The 16,708-nt window shown below is 41.7% G+C and overlaps 1 protein-coding gene across 4 annotated transcripts in view; it reads left to right on the plus strand.

Annotated features, from left to right (window-relative positions):
* NEURL1 (neuralized E3 ubiquitin protein ligase 1) overlaps positions 1 to 10,930 on the plus strand; it is a 389,716-nt gene extending 378,786 nt beyond the window's left edge. For all 4 annotated transcript variants that reach the window (XM_073685342.1, XM_073685343.1, XM_073685345.1 and 1 more), the window contains exon 6: positions 1,303 to 10,930. In XM_073685342.1, the coding sequence (XP_073541443.1) occupies positions 1,303 to 1,544 (242 nt within the window). In that variant the 3' untranslated portion in view covers positions 1,545 to 10,930. The remainder of the gene's footprint in view (positions 1 to 1,302) is intronic.
* Positions 10,931 to 16,708: the final 5,778 nt, after the last annotated feature.

Raw genomic sequence — 16,708 nt, forward strand, 5'->3', positions numbered from 1 at the left:
ATCTTGCTAAAGTTGAGGGACGCATGGATTCCACTCAGTATCAGCAGATTCTTGACAATAATGTTCAAGAATCAGTGACAAAGTTGAAGTTATGCAGGGGATGGATCTTTCAGCCAGACAATGATCCAAAACACCGCTCCAAATCTACTCAGGCATTCATGCAGAGGAACAATTACAATGCTCTGAAATGGCCATCCCAGTCCCCAGACCTGAATATCATTGAACATCTGTGGGATTATTTGAAGAGGGCTGTCCATGTTCGGTGACCATCAAACTTAACTGAACTGGAATTGTTTTGTAAAGAGGAATGGTCAAAAATACCTTCATCCAGGATCCAGAAACTCATTAAAGCTACAGGAAGCGACTAGAGGCTGTTATTTTTGCAAAAGGAGGATCTACTAAATATTAATGTCACTTTTCTGGTGAGGTGCCTATACTTATGCACCTGTCAAATTTTGTTTGAATGCAGATTGCACATTTTCTGTTAGTACAATAAACCTCATTTCAAGGCAGAAACATTACTGTGTCCAACAGTTATTACATATATCAAACTGAAATATCTGTTGCAAAAACACCAATTTTTATAAAACATTAAGCTTAAGATTAATAGGGGTGCCCAAACTTTTTCATATAACTGTATGTCCTTGTCTAGTTTCAATACAATGCAATCTACCCTTCTTAGATACATTGTAAACATGACATATTGCAAGGATTCGGCATCACTTTATGACCGCTAAAGGTATAAACCTCTTAGTCTGCCAACAACCGTGAGAATTAAAGAGCAGCAGCACTGATTCTATCACTTGTCTGTGCATGGAACTGCAACTGGCCCCATTAACTTAAAAGGGTTATTCGGGGCTATTTAATTAATAACCGTAAAAAAAATAGTCCTGGAAAATCCTTTTAATTAAAGCTGTGCAGGGAAAGATTGTGAGGGTGCTGCAATGCTATAAATCAATGCTGCATCCCTTGCATTCTCATCAGTGTTGGACCCCTATCAGGCATAAAATGAGGGCATATCCTAGTCTTTTGCTTTCACTTTATTGGATGAGAAAACTCCTTTATTACTAGATATTTTTCCTTTTATTTTCTCCTGCTGGAAAATAAATATGGGTATAATTTAAAATTAGGCTAATATGATATGATAATTAATGTGTCACAGTTTAGATATAACCTTTGTGTCCTTGAATAGAAGAAGCTGACCTATTTCTACGTATTCTGCATTGCAAAATAATATTTTCTATAAGTGTTTTAGCGACTACAATAGTAACCTCCATGTTTCTTTACAAAATTCCCATACAGGAACAGCTCCAAATTCTCCTGTGAGCATGCCCGAGTCACCGATCTCACCATCTGTCTCAGGATCCTGGAGCGATGAGTGTACCATCTGTTATGAGAACCTGGTGGACACGGTCATCTACTCCTGTGGACATATGTGTTTGTGCTACACATGTGGCTTGAAACTCAAGAAGATGAACAATGCCTGTTGTCCAATCTGCAGACGTCTCATCAAAGACATCATCAAGACATATCGCAGCAGTTAGGGCAAAAAAAGAAGCTGAGTTCAATCGAAGACAAACTTTTACAATTTTTTCTAAAGATAATCTTGAAGAATTCCGAGGCACTTAAATTTGACAGTGTCTATAACGTTTCAACTCTGAAGTCAGCGATTCTGGAAAACAAGATATCAGGGAAGCATACTCTTGTGATCATACATCATTCTTTTGAAAACTTTGTATGAAGGTTTTAATATGGATCACTGGAGCTTTGGGATTTTTTACTCATCAGAATTTAGATCTGGCAATCTTATTGGAAAAAAATTGGAAATCCTGTTGGAGGCCAATTCTTCTCAGCAAGAATATTAAGCAATAGTTGCTCAGAACACCAGACGTGGTCAAAATTTTGTCCGAAGAGACGTTAACCTTTTCATGGTGTGTAGGTGTAGATGTTGGAAACTTTTTTTTGTTGTTGTTACAAAGTACCACCTAGAAAGATTTGAGCCATAGTGGGTTTACCAATGTTTTTTTTATGTCAACAGAAATTAGTAACAGGTACATATTTAGATAAAATATGTGATAGCTTTGGTCCAAGATAATGTGTATTGTGCTGCTCATGTACCTTATATTAGCCATTTTCATAGACAGTGAAAACTAGATGAACATTTGAGTAATCACGACTAACTAATATGTTTTGTGTCCTCAATCCTCCAAGAAACTCATCTTCATAATTCCCGAAGTGCTGATGATAACTCTTTCCTAATAAGACATAGACAATTGAGCAGGCAATGAAATAAGGAAAAGAAATAATGAAAAATAAATAAACAGAAGGTGCTTTCCCCCCAAAAAAATACTGCATTGACCAAATCATGTTGTTGTAATGATTATGTCTGTACTTGCTGTATTAGGATGATATGTGGGACGTTTAGTCACAGATTTCTTATTTCTAATTTCCAGTGCGGTCGGCCTGAAATACATTCTAATCTTTTCACTTTTCGTATGACATTATGGCAAGATCATGGGACAGTTATGTATTATGGGCCATATATATATACACATATACATACATACACACATTATATATATATATATACACATATACATACATACACACATTATATATATATATATATATATATATATATATATATATATACACACACACGAACATATATACATATATATACACACACACATTTGCCAGATGGCCAGTCCGGCCCTGATATATATACACACACACACACACATTAATCCAAAGACCAGCTCATATGGTTAGGTAAATAAATAATTTTTGCGTTACCACTGCCTAGGATGGGGTGGTCTACCTCTTTAAAACACATTCTAAATGGGCCCAGGGTGGACATAAAATAAAAAACAAAAACCGGACAGGCATCGTTCTTCTGTACTCTGCATTGTGACCCCTACCAGTCTCCTGGCTTCTTCTGGTTGGGCTGTCACATGACCACTGCAGCCGATCAGCACTTGCTGATCGGCTGCAGCCTCACTTTTCATTGGAGCTGGAAAAAAAATGTTTCTTCCAGCCTGAATGGAATGATATGATGAATACTGGTCCCTCCATCTAAATGGTAGTAAAAGGTCCTATCACTAGCATAACCCTATTTGATTTTTTGGTAAAATACCAAAAATTAAACCATTTTTAAATTAGTATACACCAATCACTGCTGTATGAATGGTCTAGACAGAGCTCTTTTGGTCAGAGTTGGTAGATCCCATGGCTTTACGATGTATGCTGCCAGAGGGTTAACCAAAAATGGTGAGCATTTTGTGAGCTTCTGGTTTGGGTCCAAACACCCACAGAGTATTTTTTTTTTTATATTCGATAATTACCAGTATTTATTTTGCTGATGTCAGGCGGCTTTGACAATAGGGTCATTATGGTGAGAGGACCTCTTCTAAATGATCTTGTAAAGTTAGTAGTCATCTCGGTAAATGGTCATTTTCTGGCAACCTGATAAATGTTGAATAAAGATTTTCTGGAGTGAATGTCCTTTGTGAGGACCAAAGAAACCACGTTGGGGTCTATTTACCAAGACTGGTGGATACTCCAAGTGACACATAAAATAGTCTGGCATGTGCCATATTCCTTAACATGGGTTCACCTTACATTGTTTTCTGAATCTTTTTTTTTTTAAAGAAGGATAGTAAAACTTAGTAAATTTGTTGTAGAGCATTAGACAATGATGCCCCATCTGCTTTCCCTGACACAAGTCTCATATAACTTGGGTTTATAAATTTGGCTCTTTGATGTATCTGCCATAAAACCGCCATTATTCCTTTGGACCAGTTCTCATGACTTTCCGTGTGGTTACATTCATACGCGAGATTCTGTCTCCTGGTTTTAAAAATTGGTAAAAGGAAAGGAGCCATATAAGTCTTAGAAATAAAAAAAATATTTTATACAACTTTATTTAGGCATCAAAGTTTGTGAGACCTTTTTTTAATAGGAAACATTAGAGTTCTGATAGTTGGCTGTGGTTCAAAGGGATTTTTGAGGGTGATACGGCAATAAGACTTCATCGCAGGCAGCCGCGAGTCTGGTACGTGTAATGTTATTTTTTACTAAACTATTCGAGGATGTTGATTTTTTTGGGGGGGGTTGAAAAAGTATTTTATTTAAATTGTGGGTTTATTTGTTCTCTAAAGAGGACATTTGCCAATAGCCTTGAGCTGAGAGTTACTGTGATGCGTTGTATGCCTGTTTTCATCACAGAATGCTTTTAAGCAAAGGCTTTATTTAACCCCAGACATCACTTACTATTCTTTTCAGAAATTCATTCAGAGAAGCGAAATAATAATTCAGTACACAGAGATCCAAATGTTTAGACCAAAGACACCTCCGCCGACCTCAAATTGACCCTAACGTTCCTTATCTTGCTGTCTCGAAGAGATAAAACGGTTCCTGTAGTCGTTAGTTTCAACAGACAATCGCCTCCATTATTTTAATCTTTCCCATCTTTACTACTGAAGATACTTTCAATATAAGAACGTATTTTAAAAAAGCTACTGGTCTGGTCAAGGGTTCATAAAATATGCCAGATTGGCGCTTTGAATACTCTTTCTCGGGGAATATGCCAATATCTGATGACATCTCAAGCTAGGTTCATCTTTATTGGAAGGATTGTATATCAACTAGATGGGAGTAATGTGGTAAAGAATAATGTGGGTTGAGAGCAACTAGCTAAGGAATTTCTTCTTTTGGGACAGGAGCCTGTATTAACCAACCAGAACTTTCCTCCAAGAAAGTTTTCCTATTACTACAAAGAAGGTAGAATGGCTGCAAGGGCAAGGTCTTAAAAGAATACATTTTATTATCAGTGGATGTTCTTAAAGGGATTGTCCAGGCTTGGGGTTCAAGGTTGTTGTCACTATGTGACTGCAGACTTTTGAATCCTAACAGTACTCGATGTGCACACTGTCAGGATTCTCCGGAAGCAGGCGGGTGCGTGACCACAAATATGAAATTTGCATAAATGCACTCACGTTCCGACTAGACGTGTGCGGCCTCACTCAATACAATTGAATTGAGCGAGGCCGGACACGTCTAGTCGTAATGTGGCTGAAAGTATGCAAATCACATACTTGAGGTCATATGCCCACCGCTGCTGCCCCCGACACTGGAGAATCCTCACAGCGCACACTGTGTGTGCTGCGAGGATTAAAAAATCAGAGCCCCAAGCCTGGACAACCCATTTAATTATTAGTAGTGCCAAAAGTGTGCCCCCCATTATTGATGCCTGAAAGCCCCCCTAATTAACTCCTTGGCACCAGAAAATGTATGGTACTAGACTGACTGTGATGAACCAGCACCATAAATGTACAGCGTAGTGATGACATTGACGCAAAACCTGTGATAGACAATCAGATTTAACATCTAAGTAATCAGTCCACCCATCACACAACATAAAAAATATAGAATAAAAATGCCATAATTGTGTTTTTTTGGATTATTACTTAAAAAAAAAAAAAAAAGTTAAATGTTAAGATATTTACTCTCAAAATAGTGTTACACTATAAGGACACGGACGCACTCTCAGTATTTGGTCAGTATTCGGTCAGTATTATTTCTCAGGGGTGGGAGCCAAAACCAGGTGAGGAACAATCAGAGAAAAGATATACTAGAAACAAGTCACCAATTCTGCATTTATCACCCACTCCTGGTTTTGGTTCCCACTCCTGAGAAAAAATACTGACCGAATATTGACTAAATACTGATAGTGGGGCCGTGGCCTAAGAGTACTTCTAGCCTTTCAATTCCCTGGGAGTAATCACTGGTTCCTCCAACCAAAAATGTATATATAGTGAAAAAATCTCATAAGAGAGCCATGTCAAAAATAATTCACCAGGATGAATCGTACTCGCCATGAAGGCCGCCATGCTGAGTGCTCAGGTAACGATTACTTAAAGGGTTATTCCCAATATTAAAAAGGCTGAGTGATAACTAACAGATCAGTGACGGTTTGATGCTTCTGATCACTGATTACCAAATTGCGTAAATTACATAATAAAACTCCTATCACAATTATACCATTTTAAACAGAACCGATCGGCCCATTTTTACATATGGGGTTAACGGTATGGCTGTATAGGTTATTTTTCCCTAGTAAAAGTTATACTTTTTTTTAGAGAGATCCGATGTGCCAGTCATGAGAAATCTAGTGTAGAAACCGTTATGCAGATCAGGCTGGGAGTGCACAGGGGGCGTGTCATTGTGCTTGGACTGCTTCTTCCAAATGCATGATGCACCGCCGGTGCAATCACAACCTGATCTGCATAATGGTTTCTACACTAGATTTCTCATTAATGGGCACATCGGATCTCTACAAAAAATGTATCATAGAAGTAGTGGTATGGCTGTGTAGGTGCCTGTCCACCAATGCGTTATATGTAAAAATGTTCTGACCGATTCTCCTTAAATGTGTGATTGATTTAAAAAAATGACAACGCTAATTCGGTCATTGACATGTCAAATTGGTGATAACTAATGATCCAAACATATGAATTCGCTCACCGCATGGATTATCTGTCGGTAAGGTGAAGGTAGCTGATAAAAATTGCAATTTATAGAGAAAAAGATGATGATTATAATGTGACTAACCAGTGTTCTTAGAAAAATAAAAGAAGTGAATCCCATCTGCCATTTATTAAGTTTATTTTTCTTTTCTAAAGTTTTTTTCTAATTATTTTTGTCTCTTACATCATTTTTTATTTTATGTTATTTATCCAATAATTTCCGGGTTTTTTTGTTGTTTTTTTTTAATTTGAATATTCAGATGCATTTTTTGCTATTTGCACAGTCCCCAGATGTATCCTTATGAGCAGTGTGGTCATGAAGATTTTTTTTTCTATTTTTGCCCAGTACCGCTAATTAATGTTATTTTCTTATGAGAAAGAATATTGTTCTTATAGCTATAACTCGTTAACGTGAATACTGTAATGGTTCACGCTTTGTAACATGCCCTATTTCTTGCAGTAATTTGAGAGCAGATCATTGTAAGTGCTGGTTTTCGGTCTCGTGCACACAGAACCCGTATTATGGCCGCTTTATGGTCATTGCCAGAGGAGAATACCTCTGTAATATGCTGGATTCCTAGGTAGGGTCCATAGAAGTGAATGGGAGCTGTACTATACACTAGCTCCATACAGCACTCAGGTTCTTTACAGCCATAACATGTTCTTGTGAATTGTGGTTCTCATGATGAAGAAGTTGGTTTAATTTCGAAACGCGTTGAGAATAAACCGCCTGATCTAATCCCTCATCACTTCTTCCGGATTTCTTGAATCTAGTACAGCAGCGTAGACTACTACTCCTATCTTCCGCCAAATGTTCGTGTGCATGAGACTTTTTTTGATATCAAGAGAGAGGACCGCTTTGTTATAGACTGAGTGTTAGGAACAGATAGGAAATCACAGAACGGCACAAGCATCATTTAAGAGGTTGGCATCTAATTAGTGATTCAGTTGGTATTACGTCAGTCTCTGACTTGTTTCTGGTCCTGACGTAGTTCATGTGATTTATTGCATTATTATTACTATTCTAATCAAATTCATCTCATTGTAATCACGCTTACATGTGCACGTGAAGGGAACGCTCATGGCTACATGAATATTCATGACGGGAGCAAGTGACATCTCTGACGCAAGTTTCGTTGTCATGTTAAGAACCACATGAAATGACACAAGATAATGCAGAATATTCTCACAGGACAAAGTCCCTTATTTATACAATGTTTCACCTCTGTTTGCTGAAGTGCTGCTGCTGCTGCGAAAAAAAAAAGAAATTACATATTTATAAAACGCACAAACATTGTAAAGAAAAAAAAAATACTTTTTCACATTTCGGCCACAGTTTGAAGAAACTTTGGTTTACCCAAAACTTTTGTTATTCAATTGGCATATGTACAGGTGAAGCATTTTCTTTTACTCCATTTGTATTTAAAAGAAAGAATAACTTATAAATACATGACCACTGCAGCCAATCAATCATTCTGGCCTTAGCAGTCTTATGCCAGTGATTGGCTGCAGTGGTCGTGTGCCAATAAAATAAACAAAGACCTGCAGGAACCGCTGGAACTATAAAGGATTAAACAGGGTATTATTGATTATTTTGTTATTTTATAACATCCCCAACTGTTAGCCATTTTTTTTCAATCCCAGACAAACCCTTTAAGGTGTGTGTTCACCTTTAAGCACAAGTTTCCATATAGATAAACTCGACATATAATACAATCTCTACACGTACATCATGTTAGTTCTCTTTTATATTGGGTTACTCCCAGTATCATGAATGGAAGCTGCGTTTCCAAGCTGCAGACTTCAGAGCTGAAATCTCTCAGTATTCATTATGTACATACATGTTTCTTTGCTGAGTAACTTTCTATGAGTTGCTGTCTGTGTAGCAGGCAGTGTACATGTGAAATATAAGATCTCAAGGATTGCAGCTAAAAAAAAAAGACAAGTATAATTCTGCAGTAATATCATGCAAATAAAACAATATACTTAAAAGGTGCCCAGCCTTATGAATATAATATCTATATGGATATATGTAAAAAGGTGCTCAATGATGAAACAGCATGTGCAGTATTTGGCAGCGGCCGCTGAGCCTTAAGTGGCGCTGCTGTATTCCGGCCGTACAATGCTTAGTTCCGGCCAATGCCGAGGCAGTTTTCTGCTGATTTCATATTAATGACTTCTCCTATAGATAGGTCATCAATTTTTAGGCCCTTACGGGAAGGGTCAGACGGCCATATAACTCAGATGAGGACCGCAACGCAATGCTCGGACTGGCCGGCGGCTCTCCTGACCTGAGCGTCACGGCATGTATTTCTATGCAGCTGTCACGTTCCGGTCAGGAGAGCTGACGGCCAGTCCAAGCATTGCATTGCTATCCTCGTCAGAGTTATACGACCGTCTGACTCTTCCCTATAGCTGGGGCTACACAGTGAGTTTGGTCGCCACACGTCATGCAACCAAAGATTGCCCTATACTGCCGCTACATTGTAATGTAAGTGAATGTGGTTGCATGACGAGTCTGAAAAATTCTGAATTCTGATTCTCTGCGACTCTCGTGTCATGGCCGTGGCCACTTGCTGGTCACAGTGCAAACACAATCACTTACATTGTGGAGCAATTTTGCAGCAGTAAAACCTACAACCCTCCTGCTGCAGTCAGTAACTCATTGGTATTAATATGAGGACTCCATGGATTAAGGCGCCTATTGCTTTTACCTTCTTAGGCCACGTTCAGTATTTGGTCAGTATTTTACCTCAGTATTTGTAAGCCAGAATCAGGAGAGGAACAATCAGAGAAAAGTATAACAGAAACACGTCACCACTTCTGTATTTATCACCCACTCCTGGTTTTAGCTTACAAATACTGAGGTAAAAAACTCACTAAATACTGAACGTGGCCTTAGGTTGAGTTCACATGCAGGGGTCCGCAGCAGCCCTGTGTCGGCGGGGTCTTTCCACTCTGTTCCAGCACAGTCACAATCTTGCAGGCAAACAACTGTTTGACCTCCAGGACCACGCGGCCACTTATGATCGATTTGTGCAGAGAAACAATGGAAAGACATCAGTTGCATGGGGCTGCTTTTGTTAAAAACCGCAACGTGACCGCAGCCTCAGACCACTTTCACACATTGTGTATTTGGTGAGTTTTTTTACCTGAGTATTTAGAAGCCAAAACCAGGAGTGGGTGATAAATACAGAAGTGGTGATGTGTTACTATTATACTTTCCCTCTGATTGTTCCACTCCTGGTTTTGGCTTATCGTCTGAATACATGCAAAAATAGGATAATAAGTCAACATATCCACAGATTGCTGCTGCCGACGAGCGGAAAACTACCTGAGCTCTATGAAAATATGGCCACGTGCACATATTGGGTATTTGGTGAGTTTTTTACCTCAGTATTTGTCAGCAAAAAGCAGGAGTGGAACAATCACAGGAAAAGTGTAATAGAAACACATCACCACTTCTGTATTTATCACCCACTCCTGGTTTTGGCTTACGAATACTGAGGTAAAAAACTGACCACATACTCAACATGTGAACGTGGCCTTACAGGGAAGAGCGATGGCATCCAAAGCTGTACACAAAGAAGTGGAAAACATCCAGAACAGCTGAAATAAAAACAGTACAAAATATTTTATATCCTGTTATCAGGAATTCAGTGTTTTTTGCTGCCCCTCATTAACCCCTTGTTGCCACCAATCACTTCCATACCTGCCCCAGTTTCACTATCAGCCATGTGCCGTTCTCACATCTGGGTCCACTTGGACTCCAGCATTTCATTAATATAAAGCAGAGTAATCGCATACGGGGAAAAAATGGAATAGAAAAAATATGCTCAATGAAAACAAAGGCTTTATGGCTCCTGCCAGAGGTTTATTTTCACAGGGTGATGTATTGAAGTGTACATTATACCAACATGTGACTTTGTAGTAGAACTTTATTATAGAGAGGCATTAATGAGATCCAGCACGGTCTGGTCACTGTCCTAATCCCTGCAGCGGGGGGAAGGGGGCGGCGGAGGACAGAACGAATCTATAGGATGGGCTGTCGTAGAGGACAAATCGGTGGATGCTTTGATTTAAGGATAGCACATCCGATCATTTCATGTAAATACGTTGCGATATTGTTTCTAACCGTGGACCAAGCTTTAGTCGCTATCCAGTGTTCAGATTTCTTTTACTGTGTGGACTGGACATTCTGTTCTGTGATGTAATTAAAGCGTACAGATTATAGCCATAATCCCAGATAATCCCCCCAACCCTTCTTTCTGTTCCTGTTGAATAAATGTATATGAATGTCTTTTTACTATTTATTACTCTTTTTGTGGGTTTTGTTTAAGAATTATAATTCATTGTATGGTTCTAGATGAAAATGTGATTGTGAATAAAAATGATTTCAAGTTTGTACAGCTTTGATTTCTATAATATAGACCCTGCATGAAGTCATTGTGTAATGTGAGTGCATTCTCTAGTTCAGGGGACCCCAACCACATGTCTCTTGTGGCCCCTGACGTGTGGCTCCTGGCTGTCTGCTCAGGTGTGCGCCACTCTCTACTGTATCTGTGTCCATAGGGGGTACTACTATTTGTTTAGGAAGGTACTTAGGCAAAGGCATTATCACTTTATAAGGTGAAACTCTGGAAATTAGTCCTTTATAAGGGGACATTCATGCCATTATTGCTTTATCAAGTCAATACTTATTTATAAGTGGACACTTGTGACATAAGCCATTTATAAGGGTCTACTGCGATCATTATTACACTAAGTTGTATGTGAACATAAAAGGGGTTGTCCCTTTTCAGAAATTCCCGGGCCCTGGGTTCAGTTTGTTATAAAAAATAATTTTCTTTACTCACAGTCACCAGGTCCAGCCATGAGCTTCTGCTGCTGCTCCCGGTGTCCAGTTTTGGTGGTCCCGATAACTAGAGAGTCACTGTGCTGTTTCTTCCTCTCGCACAGGCCCTAGTGGGGTCTCCGGTTCTTCACGCTAGGCTGCAAGTCCTCCTGATAAAGTCTAACAAGGCTCACTGGGCCTCCTTTGCTTTAACCAGCCCCCAACCTGTCTGTTGTACTAGCATAGACCGACTCCTGTACTGTACGTTAGTGCTGGAAGCAACAGCCTGACTCACTCGCGCCTCCCACCCTTGAGCATAGTTTCCTCACGGATCTTCTGTGCTTGACAAACAGCGGATGTCTCTCGTACCCGGTAGGATGATGGCTGGGCCTCTGCTTTTGGATGGAGTCGTCTGGGCTCCTGGTCTTGATTGGCGCAAGTCCGGTCTTTGGGGCTTGACTGGCATAGTCAGGACTCCTGAACTTGTGCAGGTTTGGTCTTTGGGCCTTGACCAGCAACATCTGGATTCCGGGACTCGTCTGGCGCCGCCTGGGTTTTGATTCCAGGCACGCCACAAGCTACTGGTTCACGCTTCCTGTCATGGCCTGGCACCCTGGCCTCAGTATCTCCAGTGTCCGTCCCTTCTCTTGGCGCCACATCTGCTCCCATTTTCCGCGCTGGCATTTTATACCGGGCAACGGCATCATCCAGGTCACCTGACCCGGCGCTCCATCCAAACTCGTCCCTCCTGAAACTCTCCCTCTTCCGGTTGGTTCTGCAAGGTCCCCTTTGGACAGTAGATGGCAGTCTTCCTGCACAAATGCCGCACAACGTTGAGGATTTTCATTCTTTATGTCACACCTTCTTACAAGCACACACACAAATTGGCCTCTATTTTATAAGTATCATCTCTATGGCAGTAATGCAGTTCAAAATTCATATATTCAATGTTCACATGTACTGTATCTTATCACACTCAATTTGCCGCTGCACTTCTATATGTGTATATTTAGTACATTGTCATTTAGCTAGCACCTTTACTCTCATTAGGCTGGTTTCCCACGTTGAGGACACATTGTTTTTAGCACAATTTTCTGAGTTTTTGCCAGTATTTTAAAATACTATGGCAAAAACACTGACGCCTTTAGAAACTGTAGCAAAAAAGAGCAGCACAATTTTTACATGTGAGAACTGAAAATCCAGAATGTGACTGCACTGAATTTAGTGCGTCCAGGGGTGGATTAAGAGTAGCAAGGGCCCCGGGCAGTTTAGAAGGCGCGGGCCCCCCCCCCCCCCCCCACACACACACACCTGATTTATCACGTGACATGTCACATGATCCCCTGTGATAGATCATGTGATAGTTCACGTGAAATTAATTTGGCACAATATTAATTATAATATTTTTTTTTAGGCTGTGTGCCCACTATGCTTTTTTTAAGCGTTTCCGCAGCGGAAATTCCGCTGCAGAAACGCTTAAAAAACGCTTGGTAGAAGGTCTGTCATGTTCCCCAATGATAATCCGCATGTGCTGTGCACATGCTGCGGAAATTTCCGGTGCGGATTATCATTGCAGAAAAATCCGCAGCATTACCAATTATTTTGCGTAAGCACGGCGTTTTCGCCGCCATTGACTTGCATTAGAACGCATGGAATCCGCATCCCTGCATCTGTAGATGAGGAATCCATGCGTTTCAATGTGCGGATGGTACCCGGGTGTGGAGGACAGGAGACTCTCCTCCGGACTCGGGTACCATAGAACCTGTAAAAAAAGAATAAAATAAAAAAGAAATATTATACTTACCTTCTGATGGCCCCCGGTGTCTTTATCCGATGCGTTCTGGCTTGCCGGGAGAAACCAAATATAAGAAAAATACCCAAATAATTAAAAGTAAATATATAAATCGCACAGTGCAAAAATAATAATAAATAATAAAGGGTATTTAGTTAACATAATTTTGATCAAATAATGTAAAAGCTGTCCCGCCACGTCACGGCATCCCTTGTGGGACAGTCCTAACTCTAATATTAAAAACCTTACCATTTGTAAAGTGACATACATATGGACAAGGACAGAGAGACTGGATCCCTGGTGCAAGCATAAAACCGAGGCAGGATCAGCGTCCCAGCCCAGACAAAGGGCGGCCACACCCTTTTATATGCACTCAAGCATACTAACTGCAAAGAAAAAACCTGAAGGTGTGAACTGGAACATAAATTGATGTGCATGCAAAATGTAAATTCATGTTCACACAAGGCCATTAAACAGAGAGAAACCAAAGACAAGAAAAATACCCAAATAATTAAAAGTAAATATATAAATTGCACAGTGCAAAAATAATAATAAATAATAAAGGGTATTTAGTTAACATAATTTTGATCAAAATAATGTAAAAGCTATCCCGCCACGTCACGGCATCCCTTGTGGGACAGTCCTAACTCTAATATTAAAAACCTTACCATTTGTAAAGTGACATACATATGGACAAGGACAGAGAGACTGGATCCCTGGTGCAAGCATAAAACCGAGGCAGGATCAGCGTCCCAGCCCAGACGTTTTTAATATTAGAGTTAGGACTGTCCCACAAGGGATGCCGTGACGTGGTGGGACAGCTTTTACATTATTTTGATCAAAATTATGTTAACTAAATACCCTTTATTATTTATTATTATTTTTGCACTGTGCGATTTATATATTTACTTTTAATTATTTGGGTATTTTTCTTGTCTTTGGTTTCTCTCTGTTTAATGGCCTTGTGTGAACATGCATTTACATTTTGCATGTACATCAATTTATGTTCCAGTTCACACCTTCAGGTTTTTTCTTTGCAGTTAGTATGCTTGAGAGCATATAAAAGGGTGTGGCCGCCCTTTGTCTGGGCTCGGATGCTGATCCTGCCTCGGTTTTATGCTTGCACCAGGGATCCAGTCTCTCTGTCCTTGTCCATATGTATGTCACTTTACAAATGGTAAGGTTTTTAATATTAGAGTTAGGACTGTCCCACAAGGGATGCCGCTACGTGGCGGGACAGCTTTTACATTATTTTGATCAAAATTATGTTAGCTAAATACCCTTTATTATTTATTATTATTTTTGCACTGTGCGATATATATATTTACTTTTAATTATTTGGGTATTTTTCTTATCTTTGGTTTCTCTCTGTTTAATGGCCTTGTGTGAACATGCATTTACATTTTGCATGCACATCAATTTATGTTCCAGTTCACACCTTCAGGTTTGTTCTGGCTTGCCGGCAGCTCGCGATGGTCTGAAAAGGACCTGCTGTGACGTCATTTAGTCATGTGACGGGTTACGCGACCGCTGACGTCGGCAGGCCATCAGAAGGTAAGTATATTTTTTTTTTTTTTACCATTCTTTTACGGTCACACTACATAAATCCATGCTGGTTGCATGGATTTATATAGTGTAACCAAGTTGTCAAGCACTTTCCAAGTGACGCTAAAATCGCTTGGAAAGCGCTTGTCAACCCGCATGCGGAAATGCAAGTGAAGAACGCTTCACATCCGCATGTCCCTGGCAGGAAAACGCATGTACAATCCGCATGCGTTTTTTCTGCCAGGGAGATGCAGAAACGCTCAAAAAAAATCCGGAACATTTCTGTATCGTGGGCACATAGCCTTACATTAATTGTATGACTCAATATTGAGCACACGTAGCCATCTATACACAGCGGGAGGCCACACGGTGCCATCTATACACAGCGGGAGGCCGCATGTAGCCATCTATACACAGCGGGAGGCCGCACGTAGCCATCTATACACAGCGGGAGGCCGCACGTAGCCATCTATACACAGCGGGAGGCCGCACGGTGCCATCTATACACAGCAGGAGGCCGCATGTAGCCATCTATACACAGCGGGAGGCCGCACGTAGCCATCTATACACAGCGGGAGGCCGCATGGCACCATCTATACACAGCAGGAGGCCGCACGGCGCCATCTATACACAGCAGGAGGCCGCACAGCGCCATCTATACACATCAGGAGGCCGCACGGCACCATCTATACACAGAAGGGGGCCGCACGGCGCCATCTATACACAGCAGGGGGCCGCACGGCGCCATCTATACACAGCAGGGGGCCGCACGGCGCCATCTATACACAGCAGGAGGCCGCACGGCGCCATCTATACACAGCAGGGGGCCGCACGGCGCCATCTATACACAGAAGGAGGCCGCACGGCGCCATCTATACACAGAAGGAGGCCGCACGGCGCCATCTATGCACAGCAGGAGGCCGCATGGCGCCATCTATACACAGCAGGAGGCCGCACAGCGCCATCTATACACAGCAGGAGGCCGCACGGTGCCATCTATACACAGAAGAGGGCCGCACGGCGCCATCTATACACAGCAGGGGGCCGCACGGCGCCATCTATACACAGCAGGGGGCCGCACGGCGCCATCTATACACAGCAGGAGGCCGCACGGCGCCATCTATACACAGCAGGAGGCCGCATGGCGCCATCTATACACAGAAGGAGGCCGCACGGCGCCATCTATACACAGAAGGAGGCCGCACGGCGCCATCTATACACAGCAGAGGGCCATCTATACACAGAAGGGGGCCGCACGGCGCCATCTATACACAGCAGGGGGCCGCACGGCGCCATCTATACACAGCAGTGGGCCGCACAGCGCCATCTATACACAGCAGGAGGCCGCACGGCGCCATCTATACACAGCAGGAGGCCGCATGGCGCCATCTATACACAGAAGGAGGCCGCACGGCGCCATCTATACACAGAAGGAGGCCGCACGGCGCCATCTATACACAGCAGGAGGCCGCATGGCACCATCTATACACAGCAGGAGGCCGCTCTGCGCCATCTATACACAGCAGGGGGCCGCACGGTGCCATCTATACACAGCGGGAGGCCGCACGGCGCCATCTATACATAGTGGGAGGCCGCACGGCACCCCCCCCAGAGACAGCAGGAGGCCGCATGGCACCAACTATACTCAGCAGGAGGCCGCACGCAGTCACGCATGCAGTCACGCACACACACAAACATATACAGACATATACAGTACAGACCAAAAGTTTGGACACACCTTCTCATTTAAAGAAATTTCTGTATTTTCATAACTATGAAAATTGTACATTCACAATGAAGGCATCAAAACTATGAATTAACACATGTGGAATTATATACTTAACAAAAAAGTGTGAAACAACTGAAAATATGTCTTATGTTCTAGGTTCTTCAAAGTAGCCACCTTTTGCTCTGATGACTGCTTTGCACACTCTTGCCATTCTCTTGATGAGCTTCAAGAGGTAGTCACCGGAAATGGTTTTCACTTCACAGGTGTGCCCTGTCAGGTTT

The sequence above is a fragment of the Phyllobates terribilis genome, unplaced genomic scaffold, assembly GCF_046119375.1.
Source record: "Phyllobates terribilis strain yellow unplaced genomic scaffold, ASM4611937v1 Scaffold_5__5_contigs__length_657084704, whole genome shotgun sequence".
Lineage (NCBI taxonomy): Eukaryota > Metazoa > Chordata > Amphibia > Anura > Dendrobatidae > Phyllobates > Phyllobates terribilis.